Source organism: Ornithorhynchus anatinus, chromosome 21, assembly GCF_004115215.2.
Source record: "Ornithorhynchus anatinus isolate Pmale09 chromosome 21, mOrnAna1.pri.v4, whole genome shotgun sequence".
In the NCBI taxonomy this organism is placed as follows: Eukaryota; Metazoa; Chordata; class Mammalia; order Monotremata; family Ornithorhynchidae; genus Ornithorhynchus; species Ornithorhynchus anatinus.
This window is the reverse complement of record NC_041748.1, coordinates 21,666,534-21,682,316: the sequence shown is the minus strand read 5'-3', so window position 1 is coordinate 21,682,316 and position 15,783 is coordinate 21,666,534. Positions and strand designations below refer to the sequence as shown.

General features: G+C 65.6%; 1 protein-coding gene across 1 annotated transcript; it reads right to left on the bottom strand.

Moving 5' to 3' along the window:
• Positions 1-2,539: 2,539 nt before the first annotated feature.
• On the bottom strand, positions 2,540-15,739 carry KCTD10 (potassium channel tetramerization domain containing 10). Its single transcript, XM_029049468.1, has 7 exons — positions 15,683-15,739; positions 13,044-13,257; positions 7,445-7,614; positions 7,167-7,253; positions 5,932-5,984; positions 5,086-5,281; positions 2,540-4,217 (listed from the first exon to the last, which is right to left on the bottom strand). Exons 1-7 carry the CDS (start codon positions 15,683-15,685, stop codon positions 3,999-4,001), a joined length of 942 nt encoding a protein of 313 aa, XP_028905301.1. The 5' UTR covers positions 15,686-15,739; the 3' UTR covers positions 2,540-3,998.
• Between the last annotated feature and the right edge of the window lie 44 nt (positions 15,740-15,783).

The window sequence follows — 15,783 nt, the reverse complement described above, 5'->3', positions numbered from 1 at the left end:
GGGAGCAGCGAGCCGGCGGCCGACCGGATAGAGCGGGCAGAGCGGCAGGGCCCCAGCGCCCTCCGCCCTGCCCCCTAGCGGCCTCGGAGGACCCCCCCCCCCCCCCCCCCCCGCGGCCCTCCGGCCCTTCTGAGGAGCTGCCGGACGCCCCAGCGCTTGGCCCGGTGTCGGCCGTAGAAGAAGCGTCCGACAAGCATTTAGTACAGTGCTCTGCCTGCTCATTACATGAGTAAGTGCTCAATAAATTCCACCGATTAACAAATGCCTTGGATATAGATGTGTACGTATGTAAATTATTTAATATAAAGTATATGTGTAGGTATATATAAATGTAATAATGATGATGATGGTATTTGTCAAGCGCTTACTACGTGCCAAGCACTTTTCTAAGCGCCGGGGTAGATACAGGGTCATCGGACTGTCCCAAGTCGGGCTCACAGTCACTGTACGCCTATATGTATGTATACTTACGTATATATAACTATATATACACACACCTATATCACGTTATCTGCCACCCGTCCCTAGCGCTTGTCTTCTTTTTGAGTGCCGGATAGAGACGGTGAGCCCCACGGGGGACGGGAACCGTGTCCGACCTGATTGCCTTGTACCTGTCCCGGGGCTTTAGAAAGGTGTCTGGTACATAGTAAGTGCCTAACAAATGCCATCGTCATTATTATTATTTATAACAAAGAAAACTATGACCCCCGCCCCCTTGGGAATAGAGAATCCCCTTAAAGTGCAATCGTGGGGGCGGGGGGTCCCTGGGTCAAACGCAAACCCGTTGTGGACAGGGATTGTCTCTCTTTATTACCGTATTGTACTTCCCAAGCGCTCAGCACAGTGCTCTGCACACAGAAAAGGCTCAAAATATACGATTGATTGAACGAACGAACGTTTGCACCGGCTGCTAGACTGGAAGCCCCTGTGAGGTGTCTATCTCCTCGATTCTGTTTATCTCGATGACGTTGTTTTTGTTTTGTTCTCTTTTGCTTTACTGTCCGTCTCCCCCGTTTAGACCGGGAGCCGATCATTGGGCGGGGAGGGTCTCTGTTGCCGAATCGTCCATGTCAAGCGCTTGGTACAGTGCTCCGCACATAGCGAGCGCTCAATAAATACGATCGAATGAATGAAGGGAGGAATCCGGCCCTCGTCCTCTACTGCTGTGGTCGTTCGGGAATTAAAGTCGAGCTTAAAGTCCAGAGGGGGGTCTACTCAGCCCGGCACACGTCCAGGGCACTTAGAGATGGGCTGTGGAAGCAAGGTTCACCCCTTGATTCTCCTAATGAGCTCCCTCAAGGAGCTGCCAGTCTAGAGGGAGAGCAGACATTAATAGCGATAAATATGTACAATAGAAATGGTATTTATTCTGCGTTACCTGGGTGCAGGGCACTCGATCAATCAGTGCTACGTATTGAGCATTTTCTTTGCGCGGAGACTGGACCGAGCGCTTGGGAGAAGACAATGGCACAGATAAAGCGACACGTTTTCCGCCCACCGGGAGCTTGTGGTCCCGGAAGGGGAGACAGACGTTGATAAGAAATGGCCGGGTCCCGCCCGGGAGCGCCGAGGCGGCAGTAGCCACGGTGAAGGCCGGTCTCGCCCCCCCCCGGAGCGGCCCAGGGTGGGGTCCCGGTCGGGCCGCGGCGCCGAGGCCGGAGGCGGTGCCAGTCAGAGGTCCGCAGCGGAAGCCGGGCCCTCGGCGTCAGGCCGGGCATCCCGTAGGGTGGGGACGGTGCCCTTCCTGCGGCCCTCGCCGTCTATCTTGAGCTCGCTGTGGGCAGGGAAACGAATCTGCCCGCCCTCTTCTGCCATCCTGTTGCCCCGCTCCGGGGGATCGTGGCCAGAGCGTGGACCGGACCTGGCCTGCCCGTGGCGCCCGGGGAGGTCTCCGCCGCTGACCGCGCAGGCCGCGGGTAGGGGTCCCTCCCGGGATGACCTGGGTCTGCGCCGCTTTCCGCTCCTGCCCGAATGACTCGGGTTGTCCGAGCCCTCAAGTGACCCCGGAGGAAGGGGCGGGGCGCTGGGCCGGGCCGCTGCCCGGCCAGAGGGGACTAGGGAGGGGGTCCTGGGGAACGTTTGCGTATGCGTGTGCGTTAACGGGGGCAGACGAGAGGAGCTTGGGCGCCCACCCACCTCCACATCCAACAGAAACTCCTCACCCTCCGCTTTAAAGCCCTCGATCCCCTCGTCCCCGCCCCACCTCGCCGCTCTCCTACTCCACCCCAGCCCGCCCCCTCCGCCCCTCTAACGCCAACCCTCTCCCTGGACCTCCATCTCATCCGTCTCACTGCGACCTCCCGTCCACGTCCCGCCTCCGGCCTCCCTCTTCGTATCCGACAGTCGCTCTCCCCCCGGCCCCCTTCGGTGGGAAATGGGGCCTTACAGATCTATCTACGCCGGGCACCCCGATCCCCAAGGGTCAGGGGCCCAGCCTCCCGCCTCTCGTTCCGTGGGCCGGACCCCGGCCGGGCGGGACCGGGGGTGGGACGGAGCCGCGGGCGTGGGGGGGCGAGCGCTCAGAAATCTCACGCGCCGGGCCCTCGGACGGCGTTTCGGTTTATTGGAGCGGGACAGAAACGGAGAGGGACGACCTGAAGCGGTCGCGCGACGGCTTCTCGCCGTGGGAGCGACGGACCGACGGACGGACGGACGGACGGACGGACGGACGGGAGACGACGACCCGACTAAGACGGGAAATGACAACTAGAAGCGCTTCTCCTCAGCTCTGACGGGGTGGGACCACCGCCCGTTTCCGGCTCCCGGGCCCGGCTCAGACGCCTCTCGCCGCGAACCCCGGCCGCGGGGAGATCTCCGCGCCACGTTCTGGTGAGGGCCGGCCCCTTCCCCGATCGGTGGAGACCCCCCAGGCCTGCAGCGGGTGTCAGGTGTGCCGAGAGAGGAGTCCGGAGCCGCCCCCGGCTCCGCGGACGCGAAGACTTGACGTACGGGCAGAGTTTCTCTAAAAGGCGTCGTTCCCTCTCGCGGGGGATCCCCGGCCCCTCGAACCTGTGCCGCCGAGGGGCGGCCCGCTGCGGCTGAGCGACCCCAAGCCCCTCCCCGCGGTACGGCGACGGAGGACGGCTCTCCCGACCCTCGCTCTCGTCGCCGTGGCCGCTTCCCGATCCGCCGCCTTCCGGACCCGTTCCGGGCCTCGCCGCTCTTCCGGATTTGGAGAAGGCCCCATCCCGGCGCTCCGTCCTCCCACCTGCGACTCATCCGAGGCCCGGCTCCCCGGCTCGACCCTAAGCTCCGCGCGGGCGGGGAAACGCGTCCGCTCCTTCTACCCTACTCTCCCGAGCGGCCCCAGCGGGCGCTCCGGGACCACGGTCCCGTCCCCGTCCGACGAGACGGCGGCCTAGGGACTCGACGGCGTCCGTCGCTCCCGGCCGGGCCCGGAGGGTCCTGCCCCCGCCCGCCCGTCGTCACACCTTCCGTTCCCGGCCTCCCCCCGGCCGACCTTCCGCGTTCCTTCCCCGTAGACCCGACGGACGCTTCCGGACCCCCGGACGTCTCCGGGCCGTCAGACCGGTGTCCGAGAGGTGAACCGTTCGCCCCGCGAAAGCTGTAGAGAGTAGAAAAATAGAGAAGTGGGGCCGGGGGGCGGGGGGCCGGCTCGACGCGCCCTTGGATTTCCGGAAGGGAGAGCTCCGGGGATGAGGGTTGCGGAGCTTGTAGGGGGCGGGGGACGGGGACAGACGCCGAGATCACGCTCGGGTGTGGGGGGTGGGTTGAGGGAGGGGTGCCCGGGCGATCCTACCGACTGCCCGACGGAGGGAGGCGGCCAATGCAGACCGGGGCTGGAAGGGGACGGGGGAGACGCCCACCGGCGGGGGCGGGGGAGACGGAAGGCACTTGCGGGTAAGGGGGCCGGTGGCCGGGGGAAGGGCTTCCTAGGGGATCGGGGGCCGAGGCGGCGGGGAGGGGCGGGGGGCGGGACCCCCGCCTGGGCCGAGGCGGCCGCGTCCCGTGGTCCCGGGGGTGGGGGGCGGCCGCGGTCACTGGTGGAGGTGGGCCCGGTCGTCGGGGCGCTTGATGTGGATGCGGCGGACCCGCTCGATGCGCTCGCGCTCCTCGTCCTCGTCCAGGTGGTGGGATCGTCCGGCGGCCCCGCCCGTGGCCTCCAGCAGGGCGTTGTCCGGCCCGCGCCCGTCCTGGGCCTCGTACAGCAGGATGTTCAGGGTCTCCTCGTAGATGCGGGCTTCGGGGAACTCCACCTGGAGGCCGCGGGAAGGGCCGGGGGCCGCTTCGAAACCGGGGGGCCTCCCCTCCCCACCCTCTCCGCCCCCCGCCCCAGCCCCACGGGGCCACCGTCCCTACCTCTGCCGATCGCCCAGCTACGTCCTCCGTGTCCTCCCGCCTCGTGCTCGCCACCCCGGCCCTCCCCGCCAGGGCCCACAGCGCTCAGTACGGTGCCGGACACGTGGCGAGCGCTTAACCGAAACCAGAATCGTCATTGTTCCGAGCCCCGTTTCTGTCCTAGCGGAGCGGACGCGGGGACCAGGGACTCCTGGCTCCTCGGGTTTGGCAGGGGGAGCTTTGGGAGGAACCACAACTAATAATGACGACGATAACGACCGCGGTGCTCGTTGAGCACTTACTACGTGCCAGGCACCGTACTAAGCACTGGGGTGGATACAGGCGCATCGGGTTGGACACGGTCCCCGTCCCACGTGGGGCTCACGGTCTTAAGCCCCACCTCACGGATGAGGCGACCGAGGCCCAGAGGAGTGAAGCGACTCGCCCGAGGTCACGCAGCGGACGGGAGGCGGAGCCGGGATTAGAACCCAGGTGCTCCTGACCCCCGGGCCCGTGCTCTACCCACTGGGCCGCGCTGCTTCTCCCCATCGGCTGCCGCCCCCCTTCCCCTTCGAGGATCCGGGCGGGAAGCGCCAGGTCAGACCGAGGCGACGAGCCGGTGCAGCGCGTTCAGCTCGTCGCGGGCGGGGAACGTCGTTCTGCCGTCGTCTCCCGGGCGCTCACTCCAGCGCTCCGCCCACGGCGAGCGCTCAGTAAACAGGACCGGATGAACGCGCGGGGCGGCGGGGGGCCGGGCCAGGGGGAGGCAGGGGGAAGGGGCCCGACCTTGGTCTGCTTCTTCTCGGTGGCGTAGACGATGGAGGTGCAGCAGACCTCGGCGATCTTGCGGCCCTGCCCGTAGAAAGACCAGCAGCAGATCTCGTCGCCGATGACGTCCTTGATGAACAGGACCCGCCCGTTGAAGCGCAGGGACAGCTTGTCGAACAGCTCGATGTTCTTCAGCATGTTGTCGTCCGAGTTACTGCGGGAGGACGGAGGCGGGCGGGCCGTCGGGGGCCGAGCCACAGGCTGGACGGGGCCGGGTTTCCGACGGCGGGTGTCGACCGGGCCCGGGGTCCGGGGGGGTGTGGGCGTGCGTAATAATGGTCTGGTACCCGTTAAGCGCTCGCTAGGCGCCGGGCACCGTACTGAGCGCTGGGGTGGCTACAAGCAAATCGGGCCGGACGAGGCCCCGGTCCCCCACGTGGGGCTCACGGTCTCGATCCCCATTTGACAGATGAGGGAACTGAGGCCCAGAGAAGGCAAGTGACTTGCCCGAGGGCACGCAGCGGACAAGTGGAAGAGCTGGGATGAGAACCCGTGACCTTCTGACCCCCAGGCCCGGGCTCCGGCCACTCCGCCGTGCTGCTTCTCTGACGCCACGGAGCCGGCCGGCGCCGGGGAGGGCACGGGGTCCGGCGTGATGGAGCCGGGGGGGGGGGGGGGGGGTGTCCTCCCCACGGCCTAGAGTCCGGCCCGACCTCTCCGGGAGGAGCCCCGCGTGCGGACGGCGCCCAACGAGCCACCGCCAGCGGTATCTCCCGAGCGCCCACCGTGGGTCCGAGCGACGGACCGGACGGAGCCGTGTTTTTGCCGGGGGCCACGGCCCGGGGGGAGGGGGGCGGTCCCTACCTGGTGTACGAATATTTGTTGTTACTTCGGTTGTAGAGCAATTTCACCGCCGGCTGGGAAGAGAAAGGGGAGGAAGAAGGGTTACTCGGCTGGGGGCGGAGGCTCCCGCTCAGGGGGAGAAGAGAAACCAGAATTCCCCATCTTCCTCCCCAGCTCGTGGGGCCCAGCATTGGGGGGGGGGATCGATTGGAGCCCCCCACCCTTCAATCCAATAACTAAAGGCCAACCCCCATCGGGGCGGGGCCTGTCGGAAAGAGCCCGGGCATCGGAGGTCGTGGGTTCTAATCCCCGCTCCGCCACGGGTCCGCTCTGTGACCTTGGGCAGGTCGCTTCACTTCTCTGGGCCTCAGTCGCCTCTCCCATAAAATGGGGCTCAAGATTGGGAGCCCCGTGAGGGCCGCGGACGGTGTCCAACTCGACACGGTTCTACCCCAGCGCTTACAACAGCGCTCGGCACCGAGGAAGCGCTTAACAAATACCACCGTTATTATTATTATTATTATTTAGTGGGGGGGTCCAGTGGGAAGACAGCTCCCCGGCTGGTGGAAGCAGGGGAGCCCCTGGGTGTGGACGCTCCCTTGCCCTACTCCTGCTTACAATCAGTCTTTCGTTCCCGTGTGTTTACTGAGCGCTTTCCACGTGCAGAGCACTGGGCTGAGCGCTCGGGAGAGGACGAAAGGACAGAGTTGGCAGAGGCATTCCCTGCCCCCGGTGACCTTACGGTCTACAAGGAGGAGGGAGACGGGAATAGGAACGAATACATGACGGATACGGACCCAAGCAAGCGCTGCGGGGCTGGGAGAGGCGGGGGAGATTGAAGGGAGCAAGTCGGAGCGACGCGGAAGGGAGAGAGAGGAGAGGAAAGCCGGGCTTAGTCGGGGAAGGCCTCTCGGAGGAGGTGTGCTTGCAAGAAGGAGGGTGGGGAGGGTAACTGTCTGTCGGATATGAGGAGGGAGGGCGTTTCGGGCCACGGGCGGTACGGGAGCCGGGATTCGGCGAGGCCAGAAGCTCGCGGTGGGCGGCGAACGTGTCTGTCGTCGTTCCGTCCTCTCCCCAGCGCCTCGTCCAGTGCTCTGCACACGGTAAGCGCCCCAAAAATAGGGTCGAAAGAGAGAGGGGAGATGGCGTTCCGGTGAGAAGGCCGGCCTCAGAGGAGCGGAGCGCGCGGGCCGGGTGGTAGCCGGAGAGCCGCGAGGCGGGGTGGGGGGGCGGACGGCTTGGCAGGCGCCGCCTACCTTATTGGACGTGGCGATCAGCTTCTGTTCCTCCTTGGCGGACGTGATGACGGGCACCCTGCAGAACGGCTCGTACGCGTCTTTGTTCTGCTGGGACGGAAGCCCCCCGCCCGGCGGGGGGTCGTCCGGTCAGGGGCCCTCCGGGCGGGAGACGCAACCCCCCGCGGCCCCCCGTCCTGGGGTCGGGCGGACGTCGGGCCCGGGGGCACCGGGGGGCCCTCCGGGAGGGTCTCGGCGGGATGGCCGAGGGACGGGGGGGTGGGGCGCGGGCGGCTGACCTGCAGGGCCGCCTGGCACTCGTCGGCCAGGCCCTGGACCAGGTAGTACTTGGCCTCGGCCAGCAGCTCCTCGACCTCGCGGCGGCTGTCGGGCAGCGGGACCGCCCCGTCGCGCAGGTAGTTGAGGACGGTGCCGAAGTGTTTCCCGCAGCGGTCGATGAGGATCCAGCCTGAGGGGACGCGGTGGCTCCGTCAGAGGTACTTAGTGAGCGCTCGCCGGGGGCGGGCCGCCGGACCGAGCGCCTGGCGGAGGACGGTACGACCACAGACACGTTCCCTGCCCCCTACGGGCTTACGGTCTAGAGTGGGAGACCGACGTCGAGAGAAATAAATCAGTTACAGATAGTCATTCATCCGATCGTCCGCGTCGCTCACTCATTCACGCGTTCAATGGTATTTGTTGAGCGCTTACTGTGCTAAGCGCTTGGAAAGTACGACTCGGCGACAGCTAGAGACGATCCCGAGGGCTTAGGGCGTGCAGAGCAATAACGCAGCAGTAAGCGCTGCACTGAGCACTGGGGGAAAGTACAGTGAAGCAATAAACAGACACGTCCTGCCCACGACAAGCTTTTCTAAGTCTCTCTGAGCTCAGGGACCACCAGGTGGACTCCCCGACGCCCCCCAGACTCCCCCAGCCCCACCACGGCGACGTCGGGAGATACACTCTTCTCTCAAGAAGAGGCAGCGTGGCCGAGCGGATGGGGCCCAGGCCTGGGAGTCGGAGGTCCCGGGTTCTACTCCCGGCTCCGCCGCCGGTCCGCCGCGTGACCCCGGGCAAGTCACTTCCCTCCTCTCTGCCTCAGTCACCTCATCTGGGAAACGGGGATTGAGACCGCGAGCCCCACGTCCCGTCTCCGGCCTGGAACGGTCTCCCTCCTCCTATCCGACAGACGTTTCCTCTCTTCTCACTTCAAAGCCTTATCGAAGGCCCGTCTCCTCCGAGAGGCCTTCCCTGACTACGCCCTCCTTTCCTCTTCTCCCGCTCCCTCGGCGTCTCCCTGAATCCCTCCCTTCATTCATCCCCCCGTCCCCTCCTCACACGTCCCCATCTGTCATTTATTTCTTTCTAGTAAAGTCTGCCTTAGTAAGCGATCAATAAAGGCCACCGATTGACGGCGCTGAGCTCTCCCAAGCGCTCGGTACAGTGCTTTGCAGACGTCAGAGCTCAATCGATACAACCGATGACACTGAACTCTCCCAAGCGCCCAGTACAGCGCTCTGCCCAGAGGTCTCGTCCGCTACACCACATTGCCCTCAGCCCCCGCAGTGCTGGATCGATTGAGATTATCTACGGAACCTAGGTTAGACTGAGCGCAAGATATTCGGCCCGAGCGAGGCTGCCATCGCTCCTCTCTTTCCGGCATTTAAGCGCCGACTGTACTGAGCTCTGTTCTGAGCGCCGGGGTAGGTACAAGCCAATCAGGTCAGACGCAGTCCCCGTCCCACACGGGGCTCGCGGTTTACGGAAGGAAAGGGTGCGGGGATTTGATCCCCATTTTACAGTCGAGGAGACCGAGGCCCAGCGAAGCGGAGCGGCTCGCCCGAGGTCCCGCGGCGGACGAGAGGCGGAGCCGGGATTGAAAACCAGATCCTCCCACTCCCAGGCCCGGGCTCCATCCTTCAGGCCGCGCTGCTTCTCCAGGCCACGGTCCCTTCCCGAGGCCGAGGCCGGGCGGTCCAGGAGCGGCCGGGCGGCGGGGCCCCGGGCGTGGGCGGCCGACGGGCTTTCGCTGCCGCCCTGGGGCCCGCGGGCGACGCGGGCCGGGGGCCCCCGAAGCCCACCGTTAGGGGAACGGGCTGGGGTGGCCACACGCGCCGGCGGGATGGGACGGGGGGAGGGGAGGAGAGGTCCCGGCCTCTGGGCTCTGGCCCAGGAATCTCGGAATGCCGGCAGGAAATGCTTGTGGTGAGAGAGCCAGATTTTTGCACAAATAAGGGAAAAGGAGGCCGCGGCAAACCTCGCCGCTCCTTGACTTTCCGAGAGAGACGATCCTGCCCTTAACTGGAAGGGGAGGATTCTCGTTCACGCCAACGCCCCCGATCTCGCCCCCGGAGGGGCAGGGGCAAATCCCGGGGGAGGGGAGCGGGCAGAGGAAGAAGCTGGGGCAGGATCTGGCCCATTTAACAATAATAATACTAATTACGCCGTTTGTTAAGTGCTTACTGTGGGAGGCCCTCTACCGAGCCCTGGGGTGGATACAAGCAAATCGGGTTAGACACGCTCCCTGTCCCACGTGGGGCTCACAGTCTCGATCCCCATTTCACAGAGGAGGGACCGGAGGCACAGAGAAGTGAAGCCACTCGCCCACGGTCACACAGCACACAGGTGTCGGAGCCGGGATCAGAACCCGTGACCTTCCGACTCCCGGACCCGGGCTCCGTCCGCTGGGCCACGCTGCTCCTTTATTATTAGAGCGCTCTGCACAGGGTGAGCGCTCAATAAATACGACCGATGGAAAGTAAGTTCCCCGGGGGCCGGGGCCATCTCTTCGGCTGTACCTTCCCCAAGGCGGCCAGTACGGCGCTTACCCACCGGCGGGCACCCCAACGGGGGCGCGCTCCGTGCCAGGGCAGGAGGGGCCAGAGTCCAGGGGGCCGGGGGAGACCGACCCATCGGCCGGCGCGGCCTCACTCGCACCCACCTGAGTTCCGAGGCCTCCCCACCGGGCGGGTGCTTGGGTCCCCCGTTGTGGGCACCGAGCCATCGCTTGCCCGGTGCCCGGAGACGGCCGGTCCGCCGGGACTCGGGCGACGCTTGCTATCGCGTCCGGGGTGCCGGGCCTGACCCGAACCCCACCCGAGGTGTCCCGGGAATCCACGCGGCGGCCTCCGGGGCACGTGCGCTCCCGGCGGAGATGGGGGTGCGGGCGGGAAATTCAATCTGGAGGCCCCGAGCCCCCCGGGGAGGGGCGGGGAAGGAGGGTGGGTCTTCTGCTCTGCTCTCAATCACAATGTCGTCCCCCCCACCCCCCAAATCAGAGGGGACGACCCCTCCCGTTCCACGGCAGAAGGACGGGAGCGGAGGAGGAGGAGGACGGGGCGGCAGATCGGAAGTCCCGCCGGGGGCTGGGGACGGCCCGGGCCGGGAGCCTCACACGCTCGGGGAGATTTCTGGAAGTTCCTCCCAATAGCCAACCGGCCGCCCCTCTCCCAGAGGGAGAGCTCCCGTCCCTAAGGCGCCCAAGGCTCGCCCGGTGACGTCAGCCAACGGCACGGGGGGCCGGGCCGGGTGAGGAACTGGGGCAAGGAGGCGACAGACAGAGAGACGGAGTCAGAGAGACGGAGAGGGAGCGCGGGGGCGGGCCCCGCTCCCGGCCCGCAGAGACGGCCGAGGCGGACGGTTTGGCAGGAGGCCGGGAGGCCCCAAAGAGGCCCGGACCTCGGCCGTGCTCCGTCTTGGCACCGGGACGCGCGCTCCCTGCTTAGCGTTCGACTCCTGGGGCGGGGAGGGGAACCGGGAGTTCCCCGTCCGTGGCCCCTTCTGGCTGGTCTCCCGCTCGAACCCGGGCTGGACGTTGAGGCAGGGCCAGAGTGTGTGGGGGAAGGGGGGGACCCCGCCTCAGTTCCAGCCCTGACTGGATCCGTGAGGCTACAGCGGAGATCGGGTGCGTGTTTCCGGCCCCTCTCCCACTCCCCCCGGGGAGGCCGCCCCCTCCAACTCCCGCAGTCCGAATCTGGACCTTCCCTGGAGCCGAGGAACGGGTGCAAGCCGGAGACGTGATCGAGGAAGCCCTGGGAAGGCTCAATCCGAGCCTAGAAGGGGTCCTTTTCACACCCGATCCCCGCTTTTTCAGACCATCTTCTCCTCTGCAAATTCTTCCGAAGTTTCGCCCACCTTAACGATAACGATAATAATAACAGTGATTGCGGGAGTTGTTCGGTGCTTACTGTGTGCCAGGCACTGTACTGAGCACCGGGGTGGATAGAAGCAAATCGGGTTGGACACGGTCCCCGTCTGCGGGGGCTCACACCGTCCATCCCTATTTTCCAGGTGAGGTAACTGAGGCCCAGAGAAGCGAAATGACCTACCCAAGGTCCCGCAGCAGAGAAGCGGCAGAGCCGGGACGAGGACCCATGACCTCCTGACTCCCAGGCCGGGGCGCTCCCCACTAGGCCACGCCGCTTCTCTCGACGGCAAGCTTCCCGAGGGCAGGGACCGTCTGTCTTCTACAGTTTCACTCTGTTGCTCTGGCCATCGACCGATGGCGTCGCCGGGGTGCCCAGGGCCCCGAGCCAAGCGGCTGGGGGGAGGAGAGGGTACCCCAGCGGCCAGACGCTCTTTCCCGGCCCTCAAGGGGCTTCCGGTCTAATGCCTCTCACGTGACCGACCGCATGACCTCGTGTCTTCCCTGGCGCCCAATACGGCGCTTGACGCGTCATCGGCGTTTTCTAGATATCCCAATTATTCAATTCCCCACGTGGGAGGCAGACGGAAACGGGGAAGCGGCGAGGCCTAACGGCTGGGGAGCTGGGGAAGCCGGGTTCTAATCCCGGCTCCGCCACCTCTCTGCGGTGTGAGCCGGAGCCTCTTCGGCAAATCGGGGATCAGTCCCCGCTTGCCCGCCCCGTTAGCCCGGGTCCCCCCGGGGAAGGCCAGGGGCGACGTCCATCCCCACGATCTCGCCTCCGCCCCGGCGCTAAACCCTCCCATCATTACTCCTATCTGGGGGGGAGGGGGTGCCGGGGGGCGGCCGCAGAGAAGCGGCGGGGCCCGGTGGCAAGAGCCCGGGCCTGGGGGTCAGAGAGACCGGGCTCTCATCCCGGCTCCGCCACTTGCCTGCCGTGTGACCTCGGCCGAGTCACTTCACTTCTCTGGGCCTCAGTTCCCTCATCTGGAAAATGGAGGGGTTAAGACCGTGAGCCCCACAGGGGACGGGGACCGTGTCCCGCCCGATTTGCCCGTATCCACCCCAGCCCTCAGTACGGTGCCCGGCACATCGTACGTCTTAACGAGCACCACGATTTACAATTATTATTCCTACTGTTATTTTTCACTTCTCTGGGGCTCAATTCCCGCCTCGGTAAAATGGGGGATGGAGACTGCGAGTCCCAGGTGGATCACAGACTGTGTCCAACTTGATAAGCTTCTGTCTACCCCAGCGCTGAGAACAGTGTCCGGCACACAGGGAGCGTTTAACAGATACCACAGTTATTATCTCTGCTGCGCGACCGTGGGCAGTTCACTTCACTTCTCTGGGCCCCCGTTCCCTCCTCTGTAAAACGGGGATGAAGACCGTGAGCCCCACGGGGGACGGGGACCGGGGACCGGGTCCGACCTGATTACCGTCTATCTACCCCGGCGCTCGGATCGGTGCCCGGCACGTAGCGAGCGCCGAACGAATACCGCAATTATTCTCCTTATCCTGGCTCTGCCGCTCGTCCGCTGTGTGCCCCTGGGCCGGTCGCTTCACCGCTCTGGTTCCCCCCTCTGTAAAACGGGGCCGAAGAAGGCGGGCCCCGTCCTGACGAGGTTGGCCCCGGGCCGGCGCGCAGAAGGGCGCCCGGCACGTAGCGGGCGCTTAACGGATGGCAGCGAAAGGAGGAAGGGGGCGGGGGTGGGGTTCGGTGCGGTCGCCCGGCTGGGGCCGGCCACCTTTACCTTCGCTGTCGGTGAGCACCTCCATGCGGCCGCTGAACATGGCCTTGAGCATGGTGTCCTGCTTGGTGAGCGTCTGCATGGTGGTGTAGTAGAGGGCCCCCCCGACGTTCAGCTTGACGTACTTGGAGCTGGGGCCGGTGCCCTTGAAGGGGGTGGTCCGGGGGGCGGACGCCGGCACAGCCGAACTCACCACGCTCTCGCCCGACATCTCTTCCTAGCGGACGAGAGGGGAGGGGGGGGAGGCAGGCGGTCACGCCGACGCCGGTCCACGCCCACCGGACGACCCGAGCCACCCCACCCCACCCGTTTCGGTCAGACGTATTTTTTGAGCGCTCGCCGCGGGCAGAGCACCGGACCGAGCCCTTCCGTGTCACCTCGACCCGCTCCCATCTTCATCCCCCCTCCGGCCCCACGCCGCCTACGTCCGCATCTCTCATTTCTATTCCTGGCCGTCTCCCCCTCTAGACTGACAGCTCGCGGTGGGCAGGGAATGCGTCCGTTTATTGTTCTCCTGTCCTCTCCCAAGCGCTCAGTACGGTGCCCCGCGGCGCACGGTAAGCGCTCACTAAATACGACTGAATGAACCAAGGCGTTCCCCGACCGAGCCGGCGGACCCCATTTCTGCCCACAGCGAGCTGACGGTCTAGAGGGGGAGTCGGACGTGGATAGGAATAGATAAACGACAGATCTGGACACAGGCGGGGTGGGGCTGAGGGAGAGAGCCAACGGGAGGGAGCATCTCGGCCTGGGAGCCGGGGGGACCCGGGTTCTAATCCCCCGTCCTCCGCTTGCCTGCCGTGGGACCTGGGGCGAGTCGCTTCCTTCCTCTGGGCCCCAGCCGGAGCGGGGAACAGGCAGTGGATCCCCGTTTTAGAGACGAGGAAACTGAGGCCCGGAGAAGTGAAGCGACTTGCCCGAGGCCACCCCGCAAAGACGTGACAGAGCAAGGTCTAGAACCCAAGTCCTCGGATTCCCGGGCCCGGGCTCTTCCCGCTGGGCCGCACTGCCTTCCCCGTCTTCCCTCCAACTTTCGACTAGGCAATCGGGCGAGAGCTTCAAAGCCTCAGTAAAATCCCATCTCCTCTGAGAAGCCTTCCCTGACTGCACCCCCCCTTTCCTCCTCTCCCCCTCTCTTCTGCGTCGCCTCGACTCGCTCCCTTTATTCATCCCCCCTCCCATCCCCGCACCACCGGCGTCACTCCACTCGCCCAAGCACTTCTCACAGTGCTCTGCCAGGCCCAGGGACTACAACCCGGGCCCGCGAGTCAGAAAGACCTGGGTTCTGATCCTGCTGCTGTGTGACCCTGGGTCGGCCACCGCACTTCTCCGGGCCTCAGTCCCTCAACTGGAAAATGGGGATTAAGACCGTGAGCCCTACGTGGGACAGGGACCGTGTCCAACCGGATTAGCCTGCATCTACCCCGGCGCTTAGTACAGAGCCTGGCACATAGTAAGCACTCAACAGATGCTATTAAATCAAAGAAAAGAGCTCAATAAATAGGATTAATCGATGGGGCTCCCCGCCCTCACTCTCGGTGTCCACACTGGGCACAGGGGGTGCCTTACGGGGGTCCCGCCGGGGGGATGGGCCGGACCGGAGCCCCTGACCCCAAGCTGGGGGTTGGGGGGCAGAAGGGGGACGACGACCCCCAGGAGGGTGAGGGTCTTAAGCGGAATGGAAGCTCCCTGAGAGAGGAGACGCGCCTCGCCCACTCTGCTGCACTGTCCGCTCCGGAGAGCTCGGTAGGGTGCTCTGCGCCCAGTGAGGGCCCCACCCACACCGACGGCTTGATGAGGGACCGGTCCAGCGCTCTGCCAGCAAGAAGCGCTCAGTAAATCCTGCGGATCGACAGATCGGTGCGAGGGTCTGGGGTCCGTTTGGGGGGTGAAAAATCACCCTGGGGAACAGGAGGCTCTGCAGCTCAGCCCCTGCCAGACCCCCTCCCTCCCCCCCACCCCATTCCCCCCCCCCGCAACCCCCTCCTCTCTTCCCCAATGCTTCCCCAACCCCCTCCTCTGCTTCCCAGCAAAGTCCTTTACTTCCTACCCCACCTTCTTCCCCAATCCCCTCTCTGCTTCCCAGCAAAGTCCTTTGCTTCCTAACCCACATTCTTCCCCAACCCCCTCCTCTGTTTCCCCCCATTCCCCCCCAACCCCCTCCTCTGCTTCCCCCGTTTGCCCCCTACCCCCCCATTCCTCCCCAACCCCCTTCTCTGCTTCCCCTCCATGTCCCCCACCCCCCTTTACTTCCTACCCCCATTCCTCCCCAACCCCCTTTACTTCCTCCCCAACACCCCCCTCTTCTCCCCCAGTCCCCCCAACCCCCTTCTCTGCTTCCCCTCCATGTCCCCCGACCCCCTTTACTTCCTACCCCCCATTCCTCCCCACCCCCTCCTCCACTTCCCACCCCCCCCATCCTCCCCCAATGCTCCGCCCCCGGTCCCCCCAACCCCCGTTACTTCCTACCCCCCATTCCTCCCCAGCCCCCTCCTCTACTTCTCCCCCCCACCATGCTCCCGCCACCCCCTCCTCTGCTCCTCCCCCGTCCCCCCCACCCCCTTGCCTTCCTACCCCTCCATCGCTGCCCACCCCCCTCCTCCGCTTCCCCCGAACCCCCGCGGGCCCCGGGCCGCGCTCACCATGAAAAGCGCCGAGCAGGGCGCAGGGCCGGGCGCAGGGCCGGAGCAGGGGCCGGAGCAGGGGCCGGGGGGAGGGGGGAGGAGAAGGGAGAAGGGAGGAG

Excerpts from the sequence above, each read along its gene's own strand:
- KCTD10 (XM_029049468.1), bottom strand. Across the intron at positions 5,282-5,931 it reads AACAAATATTCGTACACCAG|TAACTCGGACGACAACATGC; the intron begins GTAGGGACCGCC and ends GTCCTCCCGCAG. Across the intron at positions 4,218-5,085 it reads CCGAGAAGAAGCAGACCAAG|GTGGAGTTCCCCGAAGCCCG; the intron begins GTCGGGCCCCTT and ends CGCGGCCTCCAG.